Source organism: Myodes glareolus, chromosome 15, assembly GCF_982192425.1.
Source record: "Myodes glareolus chromosome 15, mMyoGla1.1, whole genome shotgun sequence".
Lineage (NCBI taxonomy): Eukaryota > Metazoa > Chordata > Mammalia > Rodentia > Cricetidae > Myodes > Myodes glareolus.
This window is the reverse complement of record NC_142040.1, coordinates 39,994,323-40,013,755: the sequence shown is the minus strand read 5'-3', so window position 1 is coordinate 40,013,755 and position 19,433 is coordinate 39,994,323. Positions and strand designations below refer to the sequence as shown.

Here is a 19,433-nt window from a genome sequence, read left to right as displayed (position 1 = left end):
ACCTCAGCCTTAGGCTTCTCTCTGAGTCTGAACCTCAAACAGATTTCATGCTTTTGCACACTCCTTTACCAGGCATCTGCTCTCACTAACCTGGGAATCTCATTCAGTGCTCCTGGCCCAACCTGGTTGGTCTCTCATGAGAGACAACTTCTGTGATCCTATCTTTCCCCTCACGACTGAAAACAACATGCGTCCTGAGGTTGAGCATCTTTACATGTGTCCTGAGGTTGAGCGTCTTCACATGTGTCCTGGGGTTGAGCGTATTTGCTGCCCTTTCTCCACAGGTTAGAGCAGTGCTTTGTGAAGAGAACAAGGGTGGGGTTGTGAGCTCCACTGGCTGGATGTTTGCCTAACACACGTGAAGCCCTGAACCATGCACCCAACACCAGATAAAACGGATGGGGTGACACATGCGTGTAATCCCAGTAGAAGAGGTGGATCAGAAATTCAAGGCCATCCCCTATACAGTGAGAATGAGGCCAGACTAGGATAAGAGACCAGAGAGATGCAGTGGGAGTGGGGAGGGGGAGGGTACAAGGGAGGACATCACCCTGTAAAGTACCATTCCGCTCCTGAAGTGGGAGCTGCTCTTCCCTCTGCCCACCAAAGAAACCCTCTCCAACTCTTTGCCTCGTCCCTGGCTGTGATGAAAAGTTTCTGGTAGGCGAGAATTCTTCTTGTAGACACAAGAAGAATTGTTGTGGTCAATGGTCAACTATATTCTCACGCAAACCCACACACGGTACTTAGAAAACCACGATTTCTTGTAACCAGCCTTGGTGATGTCCAGCATCATTTCCCATCTTATTGTTTGCGGCAGAGCAGAAAGACATCTCTCCTGGAGCCACTTCACTTTTCCCGTCTTCAGGCTCCACAGTTGACCTAAACCTCCAATTTTTAGAGAACTTTAAGAAGTTATAATTTTACAGATTATTGAGATGTTTTCTTTCTTGTAAGGGTGAGACCAACACTCTTTCCAACTTTCTAAATGCCAAACACAAATCAAGTCTGATTTATGTTTTAACCTATTTTACATTTCTCTCTCTCTCTCCCTCCCTCTCTCTCTCTCTCTCTCTCTCCCTCCCTCTCTCTCTCTCTCTCTCTCTCTCTCTCTCTCTCTCTGTGTGAGTGTACGGTGTGTGTGTATACGTGTACATAACAGCATACGTGTAGTTGTTTCTTTCCCTTTACCACATGGGTCCTAGGGACAGAACTCAGGTCATCAGGCTGACAGCAGGTTCCTTGACCCACTGAGCAGTCTCATCAGCCTTGATTTTTAAATGATCAAAAGCATCATGGTCATTAATGGCCAGGACAGGAGCAGAAGAACCTGAATGCACACAAAGGAAATAATGGCAGGGACCAAAACAGATTTCTGTCAAGTATTAGCTATATCCAGAAGGTGAGGACAACCCAACACCATTAGCAGGTGACTGGACACACAGTGGAGCGTTATTCAACCATAAGAGAAAGCGACATTCTCATACATGCTGTGACAAGGATGAGCCTTCAAGAGATTGCGCCAGGTGGAAGAAATCAGTCAAAGGGAAAAGTATATGATTCGGCTTATTTGAAATATTTAAATATGAAAACTCACTGGGACAGATAGATTGGAGGCTACCAGGTGCTGAGGGGAAGATAGAATAGGAAGGCGTTGCCTAACCATTATAGGGTTGCTTCTATGAAGTAATAAAAAAGATTTTGAAACGTAGTAGTGAGAATTTAAAACATTATACATCTTTTTAATATTATTGAATTATATTGCTAATACGCCTAAAATGACATTTTTATAAAACATCCAGTATTTAAATTAGTGATGCGATATACCTAAAATCCTTGAATAACACGTTAAATGGGTGAATTGTTTGGTCTACGTCTTCACACAGTGACTAAACAAATTTAGAAATGCATGACTGTCCCAGCGTGCAAGGCAGCCAGTGGTTTAGGGGGTGACTTGAAGAGACACACTGCGGTGTGCTGGGAACCCGGGGAGGGCAGTCCATTACCTAGAAAACCCACCTCACAGACACTTTGGGCCTAGACCACATCTAACCAAACTCTAACCAGATGAATTTGGTGAGAACCCCATCAAAGTCTGTTCTCATGTCAGGGTTCAATCTGAAACCCCAGTTCAGAAGGTCAATGAATTACAGTGGACTCTTTTCCCCACACCATCCTTTATTGAAGGGCAGAAAAGAACAGCTCTAACCTACAGCCCTCAAGCCCTCCTTCCCTACTTTACGAAAAGCCATCATCAATAAGTAAATGTACTCTAACATCTGTAATATAGTCCTTCCTGCTCTATACTCAGGCACTCTGTAAATTCAGACCCAACCAATACTTTCCTAGCTGATTAGGTCTGTAGCTGGGAAGTTTCCAGCCTCTCCCCTAATGTGAGTTGCTGCCCTCCATTTCAACAACCATCTATCCTTAGCAAGTTTTCACTGTAGGTTAGAATTGGGTATTGTTATGAACATGCTACTCTGAGATCATGTCTAACCTCCCTCCCACCTTGAAGCAGATTTCTGTCCCTTAAGTCTTATATATGCAGACACTCTGGAGTTGCCCCTGCCTCTATATTGGTACAAGAAGAAATTCCTCTTTATCAAATACAGATCCTTTGCCTGTGAAAAACCTTAACTGACTGGTATTGATGATTACCTTTCTCCTCTGGGAGTATGCAGAATACCTTCCAGCACTACGAATGCTAGCCAGTAGGGGTGAGGCTTCTAGCTGGGCACCTGCTCAGTTTTTCCATGTTCAATTACAGAAGTGACATCTTCAGCAATAGGGCCTAACCTTCAGGTTGTGGAGGGTAACCAAAGCCTTTGCAATAGCTTGTGATGTTTAGGGAGTCTATAGGACCCATTTGGCCAATGACTCAACAAGATTTCTAGCATTGGGCGCGGAGGGTGGAGTGTACTTGGTTGCATTAGATATCTAGTTAGGGCATTGTCTCCTGCATTATATGATGACTCCACTTAAATTCGTTTTTAATATGTATATATTTGTGAAGTGTCTGTTATAGTAGGCTTCCATACAGATTTTCAAAAGGCCTTTGGTGTTAGTTGTTCCTCCACATGTTCTTACCTTTAACCTGTCTTCCAATTTAATCCTCCTATTCTAGTTTCTCCTTTATTTATCTTAAAATATTCTATCTCCTACTGGAGAAGGAAAGTAATCAACAAGATATATTGGTACAGTAGTGGCATAAATGTTAGGGAGTAAACAATTACTTTTTAAAAATTGGATTTAAAGTCTACTTTATGAAATGGAACCCATATAACACTGCTGAAGTGGCCAAGAACCTGAGTTGGATATATCATGGGACCTAGGGGGGCACCTAATACTATTATTCTGCTAAAATAGCAAAGCAATAAGATTATTCCTAAAGATATATTGCTATATTCATAAATCAGCACATTGCTTGACCCTCATCAGAGAAACTTCCTGTAGTAGATGATAATTAACACAGGGACCCAAAACTATACAACCTGCAGAAAGTGAGAAATTTTGGAGCACTCAGCTCTAAATGGGATTTCTTTATCAAACGCCTCCCCTCAAAGTTTGGAGGTCTTTGTGGAAGGGGAATCAAAAAGATTGTAAAAGTCAGACGTAGGTGACTCCAAAGAAATAGCATCTTCCAGAAACAACAGGGCTGATACACATAATGATACAGAGACTTGACTGCATGTGCAGGACTGGTACAAGTTCAAACCAGACAGAATCCCAGGATGGAGGGGGGGAAATAGACGCAAAGTGCCAGCTCTGACCAAGAAGCTCTTTGAAATTGTTACCTGCTGGGGAAGGGAAAAGTCAGTTTTCTACAGTGCAGTGTCAGTGGGTAATCAGCCACACTCCAGGGCCGTCCCCACACCCAGGAATAACATGTCAGGATAACACAAATTAACTCCATGGTTCTTTTTGTACTTTTTGCTTTGTTTTTACTTTTGTCTTAGTTTTTGGAAAAATAGAAAGAAGATAAAGTTGGGTATGTAGGGAGGCAAGGGGGATTTATTGAGGGAGGGTAAAGATTATGATCAAAATATATTATATGAAAAAAATTAAGTTTTTCTTTTTCTAAGCCATGGTCTCATTATCCTTGGCTAGCCTGGATATGTACAGCAGCCTGGACTTGAACTCACAAAGATCTACCTGCCTCTGCCTCTCAAGTACTAGGATTAAAGATGTTCACCAAAACACCTGGATGATGCCTATATTCTCAAAGAAAGACTGACAAAATAGAATAAATACTATTTAAGAAAAAATAGTCATTAATGTTTGGTTTAAACAATTTTTTATTTTAATAATAATTCTGTCCTTAACAATTCACTACAAAATATTAAAAATATAATTTTGTAAATAATAAAATCATTCATCTTCTGTAATCACCACCCAGCAAAAGCTCTTTTTACTATCCGGAATTAAAATACATTCTTTTCTTTGTACATTTAGGTTTATTTTTGTTTGTTCTGTGTGTATATGTGTGTGTCACGCACACACACACACATGCATGCATGCATGCCACAATGCACACATGAAGGTCAGATGTCACACAAGAGTTAACTCTCTTCTTCCCCCATGTATGTCCCAGGGAACTGAACTTGTCACCAGGTTTGGAAACAAAGGGCTTAACCTGCTGAACCATCTCCCCAGTCCTAAAATATATTCTTATATTGTCATTGCTTGCATGTATTGCCTAACACAGATAAAACGAGAATACTGGAAAATCTTATTTTGGCAATGGCCTCTGAAAAAAAAAAGGGTCGCAGAAAAATCTCAGCTGCTACTGTGTTATTAGGTGGGGTGAGCCAGAGCAGCAAGGTGGAAATTCAAAGGAGTGAGGGCCAGTCTCTGCGGGATTCACTGCCACCTCAGTCACCTCCAGAGCCGGGGGAGCTACTTTCTAGGTTCCTTTGCAAATCAGTTTTGCTTAATATATCCGGGACAAGCAAAGGAGAAGTCTTACACTGGATCTGTGTACCTTATGATCTTGTGTTTCCTCAGCAGGCATTTCCTGGCCTTATCTCTAGTTCTGGATCTTCCAAGAAAATCTTTCAACATCTCACATCCAATGGCAATGGGAGTGGTCAGAAATGCAAGATGAGAAATACATTGTGAGGGATTAGGTTAAAGGAATGTTGGGTGGATCTATGCAAAACTGCTTTCAGCCCTTGCAGAACTGGTTGCCTTGGTAACAGCTGGTGTATAGGAGACATAAGCACATGAGGCAGAGATTACCTGAGGAATCTCACTGATGTATGATACAGGTTCTTAGTCAGGCCTCCTGTGATAAAGGGCCTCTACGATGCACATGGCTCCTCCATTTTTGTGTGTGAGAGAGATGAATCTCCTCACAGGCGGCTCGAGGTACATATCTATTTAGTCAGGGTCCTCTCCAGGTTTGTGGGTGAACAATCTCTAAAAAGACTTGAGTAGGAAAAGTTACAGTCTCAACCATCACCAATCTCACATTGAAATGTTTTCTCAGCTACACATTCCAGGGTTTTCCCAACATTGGTTGTCTTAGTTTATGGCTGGAGTTGCCAGGACTTTGAGTCTAAGTCCGTCATTGCCTTGCGATTGTCAGGCCACGGTTACCGCAACTGCTCCAAAACCTCTGTCCTTAGGTACAAGGACCGACGATTCCAAGGCACCCCTGGGATCCACATATTCTCCCTCCCTCATCACCTCATGCTCCTCTAATTTCTTTGTAGCATGTGGACCAATTACTCTCATCCTGCCCTGTGCAGTAAATCTGTTCTTTGATTACTGGCTAAAAGGACTAAATAGACCCCATTCCCTCAACCTGCCCATTCATTGCAGTTCTTGCTATTTTACTTCTTAGAGACAAACCCGCCCTCTCCCATCCTAAACCCTCCAGACCTACTAGCATAAGGATATGAAAAACAAATTGTGCAAACCAGTCATGAGGAGTCTTCGTGGGAGGTACCATTGATCCATTGATGAGCAATCCAGGTTGATTCCCGATCGTAACATGTATGACTAGTGCTACCATAAGAATGGACATGTAACTATCGCTGGTTTTTTTTTAAGACTTTGATTTTTTTTATTTATAAGTATATGTTTGTATGTTCATGTGCATATGCCCACATGTATGTGCACATGCATTTGGGTATCCAAGGAAGCCAGGAAGAAGACATCAGATCCCCTGGAGCTGGAGTTACAGGCAGTCATAAGCTGCCCCACATGGGCACTAGGAATTGAAATAGGATCCTATGTAAGAGCAGCAAACGCTCTTAAACACTAAGCCATCTCTTTGACCCTGGTAAGTATCTCTTTGATAGAATAATTTCATCTCCTTTGGACATACACACTCAGCAGTGGGACTGTGGGATCCAGTAATAGATCTGTTTTTAGTTTTAAGAAATCCCATACTGTTTCCACGAAGCCTGTACTAATCTGCATTCCCATCAACAGAATACAAAAGTGAATCTAACACGTTATTCTTGATGACAGTCATTCTAATTAATTTACACTTTCCTGGTGATTCCTGCATCTGCTGCTTGGCCTCCACAGACTTCTCTGAAGAAGTGTCTATTCAGATTTGGCCCATTTTTTTATTGGATTACTTCCTTTTCAGCATAATTTTCTTTCTAATGTTTTTCTTAATTAGCATAGTCCCATGACTTCACATTTGCCCTTTTGGATAGGAAACACCTAACCCCAAAGGAAATAAATGCAGCTTATGAAACAAGTAAGTGCCCACACCACAGATGAAATAAGACTTAACTTTCCAGTAATAAAATACCAGTAGCTTCTGCATAGCACAAGAGAGAGAGAGTCGGCGAGAGGGCAGGAGGCAGGGCAGAGAGCTCTGGGTCTCCTATTGTACTGAAGCCTGCTCCTAGAAAAGCACTCTCCAGATGCAGATGGACACTGGAAGCAGCAGGATGTCTCCTGCCTCCTCTCTCCCCACGGTCATCATTTTCCTTCTCGTTTCTGGAGGTAAGAACTACTTCTGTATGCTTTTGTCCTTTTGCTCGTGAGAAAATAGAACTCTATATTGGTTAAAATTATGTTAAATGTTATATGAAAGGGAAAAGAAAATAATAATGCCCCAATCATTTTTAATGCACCCTTTGTCTTTGCTATCTAAAAGGCACAGCTTTAGATAGACAGACAGACAGACAGACAGACAGATAGATGTGTCATAAGTGTCTGAGGCCATAATATCAAAGCACCAGCCACATCTAGTGACTCTTACGAATCCAGACCTCTACCAAGTAAGGTGTTTAATTGAAAAACTGCCATTAAAGTAGGAATGTACAGACTGCATTAACTGACCTGCCAATTATGTAAGTACAACTGAATGCTCTCAGGTAGGTCTTACAACGTTTAGGTTCAAGATTTTGCTTGTAGCTACATTCATGCCCAGTAGTGAGATGATGAAGAAAATAACAGTATTAGTTTAAAATAATCTTAACTTCATATACACATGTATGCACACATGCACACACACATGCATACATATGAATACACATGAACAAATGCCTGTCCTTAATAAAACTCATAAAAAATAACAGTATATTAACTGGCTCACAGACACTGGCTCATGAACACTAAGATTGAGCATCTTCGTGTCTGTGATGTCATCATCTCCGTTTCACACTTGGGAAACCAAGACCAGAAAGGTTCCCAAATGACCTGAACACACAGCTGGTTAGTAGAAGTGCTGGGCTTAAGCTTTGATTTCAGGTTCGATCACACCTTCAGAACTGGAACACTGGCACAGGATCTGAGCACCTGTTCAAGGCCGTGCTTAGACAACAGAAAGTCCGTGGCTGTCCTAAAGTTATATGTAAAAATTTAAATTGCATGTGTATGTCTTGTTCTATTAGATTCTCATAGCTCGGTAAGAAAAATGTTAAAAGAAAGAAAAGACTATGTAAGAAGCCCAGACTGGAGGGGACTGTGCTTCTCAACGGGAAAATATGGCCTGCACTGTATGGGACTGTGTTAGGACAATGCTTTGACATTGTTGTTGGTGTGAACTTGGGTGTTTAAACTTCATTCTTATCGACCTGGGAAAATAACCCCATCTTCCATTGTAATTAACATTATGAGTCAGTTACGAGTGGGTGCCTGAGAGTCATGGATGCCCCATTATTACTGTCACTATAGCTTCTGAATGTTTTCTTTACTTTTAATATGTTTACTAAAACTGCCACTACAGATAATAAACTTGTTATAGTGTGAGTTTTTAAAGGCCAATACCCCAGTGTCCCTTCTGTAGGGGGCGCCAATGCCCAGAAAAGAGACTTCCTCCCCACTCTAACCTCCCTGCACCCTGAGCTTTATAAAATCGCCTGACATTTCCCACCTACATTTTGAATAGGTGATTTGAACTCTGCTAGGGAAGAATTCAAGATGCAGTTATGCAGAGAGATCAGGAAAAACTGCAGAAGCTGGGGTAAACGCAACCAGAACAATGAAAAGAATAGCAACAGGCTAAGTTGGACTTTGGAGAAAAAAAAAAAATATATATATATATATATATATATATAATATATATTATAATATATATATATATATATATATATAATAGGTATATATATATATACCTATTAAAATGTTAAAGTCTGAAAGCATATTAAAGTTGGGCCTCAAAAGCGTTTAAATGAAGATGACCAACAAGCCCAATTAGACATCACTCCGTGGGTGCCCATTTCCTTCTCAAGATCCCCAGCTCTCTGCCTTTTGCTTAGCTGATTTGAAACCTCCTTTAGCCTCACCTGAAATCTTATGTACCTTTAAACCTCCTTCAAGAAGACTTAGCAGCTCCTGTCTCTGAGACCCTGCAGCTCCTCGCTGATACCGGGGCCAGACACTCCCGAGTTCTGTCACCCTTTGTGGATGGCACACAGCACCAGCCTTGCCTGTCCTCCTTCCTAGTGCTATGGTCTTGGGTGGAGAGAATTGTGTTCCATTCACTTCTGTTTTAATAGCAGATGCTTAAAAAACAGTTGTGAAAAGATTAAATGATTGTACATTGATTAGAAATTAATTCTAATCCTCAGTTAGTGCAACAATGAAGACTGGGAACCGTTGAGAGAGCTTGCACAGTTAAGTCCTGCACAGGACCCAGGTTCAGTTCCCACCACCCACATGGTGGTTCACTACCATTAAAACTTCAGTTCCTGGGGATCCAGTGCTTCCTCCTGGCCTCCACAGACATACATGCAGGCTAAACACTCATACACATAAAGAAGTCTAACATGAGACTCAGAAAACCAAATCTGAACTTCTTTATAGGCAGATTAACACAACAAATACCTTTTCCTGTCCAAGCATTAAAATGCTACAGGGTTTTTTTTATTTATTTATTTGTTTGTTTTTACTTACATGGGTTCGTATTTTACTAATAATAGATTTTTTTAAATCTGTGACAATTCAAGAAGGCTCTCAGTATCTTTGCTTCTGCACAAGAGAGTAGAGAATTAGTTTCCATGGAAACTGTGTAGCAGAAAGTTTGTTTGAGGCTAGAGCCAAGTCCTGGGAGGTTCAATCAAGGATGCTGCCGATCAGTCTTCCTTACTCCCTTCCAGCTCTCCAGCTTCTGGCCACTTGGTGATCTGGGATGTCTACCATGTATCAAATGACTCTCTGTGAGATGCCATCTGCTGGTGATGACAGGCCACAGTGTCACAGCGTCACAATTAGGATCAATCTCCTCTTTCCTAGACAAATCCACAGTCCTCTGCTGCTCAGAGGACCACCTGCATCACAATCAAGATGCTCATTTAACACATTAGTTTCCTGGTCCCAAACCATCCCCTCAATTGGGTATATGGATTATATCATTTAGATATGGGCTATAAGTTATTACTGTGACAATAAAGTCTGAGACCTATCACGCAGAAAGAAACACATTCTACATATTTGTCATTTAATCATAATGAGAAAAAAAGGATAATAAAAGAAGTGGCAAGAAGAGAAGGGTAAAAAGAATAAACACGTACCAAGAAGTGGAAAGAAGAGAAAACAGGGTAGGGAGAAACAGGAAAGAGAGGGGGGAAAGAGACAGAGAGCATCAATTTAGGCACCTGGCATAAAAGGTCAAAGTAGGAATGTTTGCTTATAATAAAATTTAAAGCTAAACTCAAGTCTGACATGGTACATGACTGCAATCCTAGCATTTGGGAGGCAGAGGTAGGAGACAACCTACCAAGTTTGAGGTAACCTGGGCTACATGAGACCAAAACAAACAAACAAAACAAAACCAAAAGCCAAGGACTCAGCTGAGTTGGAGCCAGTGCTGTGAAGAGTGTGTGTGTGTGTGTGTGTGTGTGTGTGTGTGTGTGTGTGTGTGTGTGTGGCTGGGAACACAGCCATGGGGCAAATGCTCCAACAGCAAGCACTAGCCAGAGCCTGGGAGCTTGATCTACTCTGTTCCCTGGCATGGGACACACAGCTAAGAATTTGCAGTGTAATTTTTTTTTCAGCCAAATTTTCCTGGGGTAAAGGATGATTACATAAGTAAGGATTTCACTCTCTATCAATCTCTTAGCTTTTCCAGAATCCTGTAAGGGGATTATAGGAGGAAATGAGGTCCCATCCCACGCCAGACGCTACATGGCTCTCATCAAAGGGCTGGAAATCTGTGCGGGGGCTTTGATCAACGAAAAGTGGGTCCTGACTGCTGCTCACTGTGACCTGTAAGTCTTCCCAGCTCCGCTCACTCCCAGTGCTGACTCAGAGCTACCCAGTCCAAGGCCACAATTAGTGTGGAATGGAGAAAAAAGTGGGTACACAGAAGCAACATCATATCCTGTTGTGATATTCGCCTCACAAACAAGGGCCAGATAGTATAAGACTAAAATGCACAATACTAATATAAATAACAGTGTTAGAACTGGAAAAGGCAGGGACACAGCAGCACCCAGTTAACTCACCCGATCTGATCACTTGCACACAATCTCTGTCAGCATTCAGCTCCCTGTCGGTTCATAGGCATCTATACACAATCAATGTCAATCACAGTGAGTGTGTCCTATGGTGACAGCTCATTTGTTCCCTGTCACTGGTCTTTTCCACCTTAATAGGGCATTTTAGAGTGATCCTAGGAAATTACTACTCCTTGATATGTGAAGAAAATACTAGTGCCCTATAACTTTCACTAACGGTTTGAGTCATTATTTTCAAGACAGAGTCATATTTATCATGAGGAACTACTGTTCTTTTACTGATTCCTGTTGCTGATAAGCACTTCCTGATATTCCCTGTTCACTCTAGCACAAATTGCCTGAAGCAAAGATTCAGCTTAAAGTTATATATGAAGTTGTGCTGTGGTATGAGATAAAATTTGTCAAGTAAAAGCATCAGCATAATTTATGCAAACAAGAAAGCTAGACACTGACAAATTCATTAACTGACAGGACTAAATGATAACAAGTTGACCCAACAAGTTGGGATACAGTTTTTCTCATCTTTCATTGGTTCATGAACTAGATTAGGAGTTAGCTCCAGTTCTGTTTGCTTCTGTGTTTGTGTTTGGTTGGAGGAGGTGAGTCTCTGTGTGGGTCTATGTACGTGTCCATACGTGAGGCAGTAGGGTTGGGTGGGGTGAGAAGAGTGGGGTGTGTGTGTGTGTGTGTGTGTGTGTGTGTGTGTGTGTGTGTATAGGAGGGATGTCCATGTTCGTCTGCATGTGGGTATGAAATTCTTAGTTCCACAGTTTCACTGAAAAAGCATCTCTTCCTTCAGGCTCCTAAAAGCAAGCCTTGGGCCACCTTTCCTATTTTGAATACAACAGTAAGGTTCACTATTTTTCTGGAGAACACAAAGGCCAGCCCACGCTATGCCTTTGGGTTGGCTCTTTCCACTGGGTGTCATCCACCCAGAAGGCCATTACAGACTTTGCTGCACAAATCCGAAGCAGCTGAAGTCATGGGAAGTTCCTCCGTTACTCCAGCAGAGCCCAGGTCCTCCAGCCCAGCCATCCAGGGCCACAGTGCCTGTCCAGAGATGCCCTGCTCCCTACCTCTCCAGGTTGTCCCAACTCAATTTTTTTTTCCTAAGTCAGGGACTCCCTGGTTGCTTTCTCCTTGAAAAGACGTGAGCAACCAGACTACATCCTAACACATGTGGGAGTCTTAGGTAGAAGACACCAAAACACCAAAAAGAGTTCTATAAGCTCTGGCCCCATTTTGTGCCAGCTGCAAACAGAGGACATTAAACCCGGAGCTGAGCTGACTCTATTCTCTCACTTAAATGTTGCATGATTTTCTTTTCAGGAGAGGCAAGCCTCAAGTTATCCTTGGTGCCCACTCTGTAGCTCAGAAAGAGAAACTTGAACAGACATTTTCCATTAAAAGGGCAATTTCCTACCCATGCTATGACCCTGAGACATTTCAAGGAGATCTTCAACTCCTTCAGGTAAATATGCTTGGATTTTTTTTTTTGTCTTTCTCTTATAACTTGTAGTAAACAGACAGTGGAACCTGAAACCAACTGCTACATGAGTAAGTGTGAGCAGGCACACACACCACAAACCAGTCCTCACGAACTGGATTCCAAATGTGAGGCTCCTCAGGATCCAGCACTTGGCCACTGGTGTTCCTTCAACTCAGCAGTTTCTCACAAATTGTTACCATTGCAGCACCAGGCTGTCTACAGTGTTGATGTTCATCCACCAAAGGCCACCAGGAGTCCCCCACAGTGAGACAGGTCTATGCTGACACTCAACAGGGGAGATGGCTTCTCTGGGAAACCACTGGGGTAGACTCCGTGAGAGGACAAGCAGGCGGCCCTCCAGCTTGGCCTGGCAACCTGGTAGAGATCTGAGGAGCTGAGAGTCTGCTCTGAATGGAGTGTTGTCAGCAAGTAGGCTAGCTCCAGGATGAAGCTTCTTTACAGTCTCACCTAGGAAGCAGAAGGGAAAAAGCCAGTGTTGTGATTGTAAGGACACCACCGCTGTGAATTTTAACCAGTGGTCTTTGATTATTTTGGGGATGGGACAATGACATCAGTTTTGTCCCGACCTCAAACTTGACTACAGAGCCACCCTGTGGTTGTTCCCTTCATTGGGCCCGCCTTATCTGGTACTGACCGTCTGTGAGGAAGCTGAGAGCTACCAGGAGGGTGGAGGCCCCCGCTCAGTGGTGAGTGCTGTCTGCCTACCTCTTTTACAGAAGACATGTTGTAAGTGGGACTTCCCCTGAAGGTATTCAGTCCCCAGAGAGGCAGACAGATAAAGTACTGGCTCTGAGCTGACAGTGTTCTGTTTATCCACAACCAAGATAACATGGGAGCACCAGGGAAGAGCAGAAGGTCAGGGAATCCTGCTGGGGTGCCAGGAATAGCTTGGAGGAAGAGGAAAGAAGAGGAGTCAGGATGAGATTTGAAATTGAGGGGGAAAGCGGGACGCAGACTACAAAGGTGGGCTTTGTGCACCTTGGCTAGAATTCGAACATTTAGGGAAGTGATTTAAGCAGGATGTGGCCAGGCTCATTAAGGGTGATGTAGAATGTAGGATGGAGCAAGACAGGACCAGAAGAGTGTGACTGGAAAAAGGGCTCACAGTTTCTCACAAAACTACAAGCATTGATGGTGAACTTCATAGCAAGAATAAGACTGAGCTCAGGAGTTCTGAATCTTTCCCCCTGGGGTAACGAGAGAGAGTCACAAGCCTCTGACAGGACCTTCACCTTCCTTGTCCCCATTCTTCCAGCATAATTCCTCTCACTATTTTCCTAGAGATCACCAGCCCTGGCTTTCCCTGGGTCGCCTCTCAGCCCAATGCTAATTCCTGCCTTGCTTCCTGGATGGTGAAAAGTCGCTCCATCCCCACCCCTTGGTACTCCCTTGGTTACACTTCAGGTTGTGTTTCTTCTTCTGCCTGCTGATGTTCACGAGGCCATAAGCAACTCTGTGTTTTCAGCTGGATGGTAAAGCAGCTATCACCAAAGCGGTGGGAATCCTTCACCTCCCGAAAAGAGGCGAGGATGTGAAACCCCACACCAAGTGTCATGTGGCTGGATGGGGGAGTACCAAAAGAGATTCTTGCAAGGTTTCCAACATCTTGAGAGAAGCCAATGTCACCGTGATCGACCGAAGAGTCTGCAACGACCCAAAGCATTACGCTTTCCAACAGTTGGTGGACAACAGCATGCTCTGTGCAGGCGGCAGGAAAGGGGAAGATGATTCGTGCAGTGTACGTAAATTAAACTATCTAACTGTCCTTTGACTCTGGGGAATGAAAGGTGTAGAGGGATCTTCTAGAAAGACCATGGTGAACAGTGTCTTTCCTTTTTATGTCTAAGGACCCCTGCTTGTCCCTTGGGTGGTGGCACCATTCTGCATTCCTCGATAGACCCCCTCGGGGAGTGGTCTCTATTTTCTAATGGTCATTTTCAGTAAATGGCCAGAAATAAGGTGAAATGAGAACTTACAAATTTCTGCAAAAAAAAAAATAACCTAAACATTGTTTGAGATATCAAAAACTGCCCTTCTGTCTAAGATGATTTAGTGTCCTCCTTAGAAAAGGGCATATTTGGGACCCCAGAGCAAGCTTTCTAATTGTTCCTACATGTGACTTCCTCTGACATACTGGTCAAGAGAGAAAACATATAATTTTTAAAAAAATTTTTTAAAAGGGACAACAATGTAAATCAGTGGGTAAAGGTGCTTGCTGCCACGTCTGAATTTGATCCCCAGATTCCACATAGAAGAGAGAATCAGCTCACACGAGTTGTCCTCTGACCTCCACACTGTGGCATAGGAACATATATGCATATATACAGAGAGACGGGGACAGGGAGCGAGAGATGGATATAATGATAATTGTTGATTATCATTAATTATTAATATCAATAATTATTATTATTTCATTTTAGAAGAGGGCACAAGTCAATGAAAGGAGACTTGCATTCTCTTCTTGTCTTACTGATAGAAGTGGTTCTGCACTGTTGCAGAGCCGCTCTTGAGAAAGGCGAGCGACTGGAAAACATAGATGCCCATGAACCAAAAAGTCCACGCATGGAGGCTAAGGGCTGACAAGCGAGGGAGAAGACTTTTGTTTTGTTTTTCAATTTGAGAATGTCTTCTACTTGATTTTTTTTCTCATTCTGCTGTGAAGAATAATGGGTTTCATCAAGAAATTTTCGTTCACACACAGACCCACACATGCACACGCGCGCGCACACACACACGTACCTTGTACTGGTCATACATACTGTGTTGCCCTCTCTGTTCTCCCCCACCTGCCTGCCATTCCCCCTCCTCTTTCAAACTCTCCTCTCCTAACCATCATGCTATCCCATTCCTTTGATTTAGTTTTTGTTTCTGAGACAGGGACTTACATTATAGCCCAGGCTAGCCTGAAACTCACAATAATCCTCCTGCCTCAGCCTCTCATTCTCAATTTTAATCTAGTTTCTACATATAAGAAAAAATGTACTATTTGTCTTTCTGAGTTTTGTTTATCATCCCATGATTATTTCTAGTTAAAGGAAATTTAAAATTTGCTTTTAAATCAGGAAAGAGAAATAAAAGGGATGGATGGATGGATGGATGGATGGATGGATGGATGGATGGATGGATAACGTTATTAGTAAGTATCTTGGAAAAGCACCATATTTAAAACACATGCCTTTGTGTTCCAGGGGGATTCTGGAAGCCCTCTGATATGTGATAACATTTTCAGGGGTGTCACTTCCTTTGGGAAATGTGGTGACCCCAAGAAGCCTGGTGTCTACATTCTTCTCACAAACAAATATCTCAACTGGATACAGAAAACCATTGCAGGAGTTATGTAACACCGTTCCTTCAAAGCAGACCCCCGAGGTTACAACTGGAAGAGATCAAGCAAAGCGGTCTGAAACTTGACTTATCCCAAGAAGCACTTCTTCCTAACTGTGCCAGCCATGGCCTGTCTGGCATGATCACCAGTCACCAGCTTGCACTGCCCTGCTGGTCACTAAGACTGCAGCTTAGCATTTAACTCTTTCTGTGGGAAGAGAGAGCTGTAAAAAGAGGGTCAGGCTGATGCTTTCTGTGTGTCAATTAAAAAAAAACCAGTAGTCCTGGGGAAAACTAAAATATTCTTCACTCTCCCAAATATAACTCTCAAATACCTATGGCACTTAGAGTGTGGTGTGTGTGTGTGTGTGTGTGTGTGTGTGTGTGTGTGTGTGTATACGTGTGTGTGTGAACTTTTATTGAAAATAGATTCTTCTCTCATACAATAGACCCAACCAGAGTATCCCCTCCCTCCACCCCTCCTAGCTCCTCCCCACCTCCCCTCTCCCCGGACCCATACCTCCCTCCACATCCTCTTCAGAAGAGAGCTGGCTTCCAAGAGACAACAGCTACAGAGGACAACACAAGATACAATAAGACAAGCCAAGAGCCCTCATATTTGGGCTGGACAAGGCAACTCAATAGGAGGAAAAGAGTCTCAAGAGCAGGCAAAAGAGTTAGACACACCCATTTCCAGTGTTAGAAGCTCCACAAGAATACCAAGCTAGCAGCCACAGCATACGCACAGAAGACCTGGTGTAGACCCACACAGCCCCTGTCCTTGCCTTTTCAGTCTCTGTGAGCCTAAATGCACTCTGCTTAGTTGATTCAGTGGGCCGTGTTCTCCTCGTGGCTTCCATCCCTCTGACTCCTACAGTTTTTCCTCACCCTCTTCTGTGGAGTTCCCCAATCTCCAGGGGCAGGAACGCAATGGAATCTACCAATTTAGACTTTCTCTCTACATAATGGGTCTCTGCACCCACTCCTATCTGCCAGATCAAGCCTCTCTGATGATGAATGGACAAGGCCCTGATCTATGAGTATAGCAGAATATCATTAGAAATAATCTCATTGATTTTATATTTCATTTCATTTCATTACCTGTCGTGTTTGGCCCTATCCTAGGTCTCTGGACTATTCAGTCTCCAGTTTCTTGCCATCCAGACAGTGTAGGGCATGGGCTCCCTCTAGTGGGGTGAGCCTCAAATTAAACCAAAACATTGGTTGTCCACGCCCACATATTCTGGGACACCTTAGCCCCAGCACATCTTGCAGGAAGGACAGACTGTAGGTGGAGAGTTTTGAGCCTGGGTTGGTGTCGGGTTTCTCTTTCCATAACCTGCACAGTACCTTATCATACCAAAGAGACTAGAATGTAGGAGTGAGGGCTCCATGCCTGCACCAGCTCAAACTCTCTGTGGTCAATGACCTAGGTGAAAGTTGTGGACAATGCACTCCCCTCCCCCATCAGTTTTCAGAGGGCAATCGTCTGTCCTAGCACCAGCCTGGGTTGTTTAGAGATCTCCACGGGACCTCCTCAGTCAGCAACTTAATCAAATATATCCCAGACCCACCACTGGAAGCCTTACCAGCTACAAAAGAGGGCCAGTTTCAGACTCTGTATCTGCCATTACTAGAAGTCCTGACTCTGGTCACCCTCACAGATTCCTGGAACTTTCCACTGAACTTGGTCTTCACACTGCTCCCAAAAGCCCTCCAATTCCAGATGTCTCTCTCCCCACCCCCCAAAATCCAGCCACTTCCCAACCTCACTTGAACATCAAGCAGCCCCCTCCCCTGGCCCCCAGATCTTCCCTCTTAAACCTGTTTCAACCCTGGGTTTTCCATTTCTAGAAAACTCCCCTAGATAGCTAACGTCAGCCTCCTTCAAAATACTCTGTGATGTCAGAGTAAACCTCACCCCTCAGACAAGTTTGCTGCCCCCTTACCTTGACCTGTATATGTATGTGTATGTTCTGTATATGTATATATACATATATACTTTCTCCTAGCCTGTTATCTTGGTAATAATGTCTCTCCCCACTAGTGTATAAGTTCCATGAAGACAGGACAGGAACTGGCGTATTTTTCAGCAGCAATATGTTCAATACATGAGTGAAATGAAGCTTAACTGCTGTCCTATTAACAAAGGACTACCTACCAAACTCTCTGAATATCTAATCATCTTTATCCAAAAAATAATCCTGACCCCCAACTTCTAACATCAGAGTAGAGATTTTCCTAGTGATGGTTGCTTTTGTATAACCACCCCGCCATGCATGCCGTTGCCTTTATATAACCGCCCCGCCATGCATCTGTTGTCTTTGTATAACCGCCCTGCCACGCATGTTTTTGTGTGAATTGATTCATTTGTGAGATTCATCCATGGTGTGACTATGCCACCACATGCCTGTCCTGTCTGTGTCTGCCAGGATTCAGAAGGTTTCTGCATGGCATTGTTTCAGATTGGGGCTCCAGAATCGAACCCTTGCAGAAACAGTCTTCATTCCCTAAGAAGGTCCCTCCAGGGTAACTGGGGATAAACTAGCAGTGCAGTTGGGAAAGTGAGACACAAAAGGGCACAATTTCACCTACAGCCCAAACAATGCCCCCTCAGGGAGCTGTGAAGTGTAAATGCAGAGTGAATGAGCCTTCATTCTCACCAGCTGAAGGACTTTCCTTAGTTCTTGTCTCCTAGAAGGCACAGATTCAGCCAAGATACACAAAGGCAAAAGCAGAAGCTAGTTTAAAAAATTAAAGTGGAAAACACGCTCCAGACTCTCTTGAAAGGACTTTGGCTCTCTCAATCAATCAATATATCTCCCTCTCTCTTTTCCCCATCTCCACTCTCCCTATCCCATCTGTATTTATTCAAAATATGACCATTGGTTTGGGTATCAGGGTAACTGTAGTAACCTCACAAAAAGAGTTTGGCAATGTGCTGTTTCTAAAGAATTACACACCAATCTCACTCATGAACATTGATGCAAAAATACTCAATAAAATACTGACAAATAGAATCCAAGAACACACCAAAAAATTATCCGCCATGATAATGTAGGCTTCATCCCAGAGATGCAGGAGTGGTTTAACATAAGAAAATCTGTCAACGTAATTCACCACATAAACAAACTGAAAAATAAAAACCACATGATCATCTCATTAGATACTGAAAAAGCTTTCGACAAAATACAACATCCCTTCATGATAAAGGTCTTGGGGAGAGGAGGGACACAAGGAACATATCTTAACATAATAAAGGCAATAAACAGCAAGCCAACGTCAAACTAAATGGAAAGAAACTCAAAGCGATCCCACTGAAATTAAGAATAGGATAAAGTTGTCCAGTCTCTCCATATCTATTCACTATAGTTCTTGAGGTCCTAGCAAGAACAATAAGACAACAAAAGGAGATCAAGGGGATACAAATTGGGAAAGAAGAACTCAAACTCTCACTATTTCCTTATGATATGATAGTTTACATAAGTGACCCCAAAAAATTCTACAACTCATAAACACTTTCAGTAATGTAGCAGGATATAAGATTAACTCAAAAATATCAGTAGCCCTCCTTTACACAGATGATAAATGGGCCAAAAAAAATCAGAGAAACATCATCCTTCACAATAGCCACAAACAACATAAAATATCTCAGAGTAACTCTAACCAAA

At 42.9% G+C, this 19,433-nt stretch overlaps 1 protein-coding gene across 1 annotated transcript; it reads left to right on the top strand.

Moving 5' to 3' along the window:
- The first annotated feature begins 6,725 nt into the window (after positions 1-6,725).
- Positions 6,726-16,105, top strand: LOC125406182 (granzyme A-like). Its single transcript, XM_048443038.3, has 5 exons — positions 6,726-6,969; positions 10,532-10,679; positions 12,258-12,399; positions 13,904-14,176; positions 15,627-16,105. The coding sequence occupies exons 1-5, from the start codon at positions 6,888-6,890 to the stop codon at positions 15,777-15,779; spliced, it is 798 nt and encodes a 265-aa protein (XP_048298995.3). The 5' UTR covers positions 6,726-6,887; the 3' UTR covers positions 15,780-16,105.
- The last annotated feature ends 3,328 nt before the right edge of the window (positions 16,106-19,433 follow it).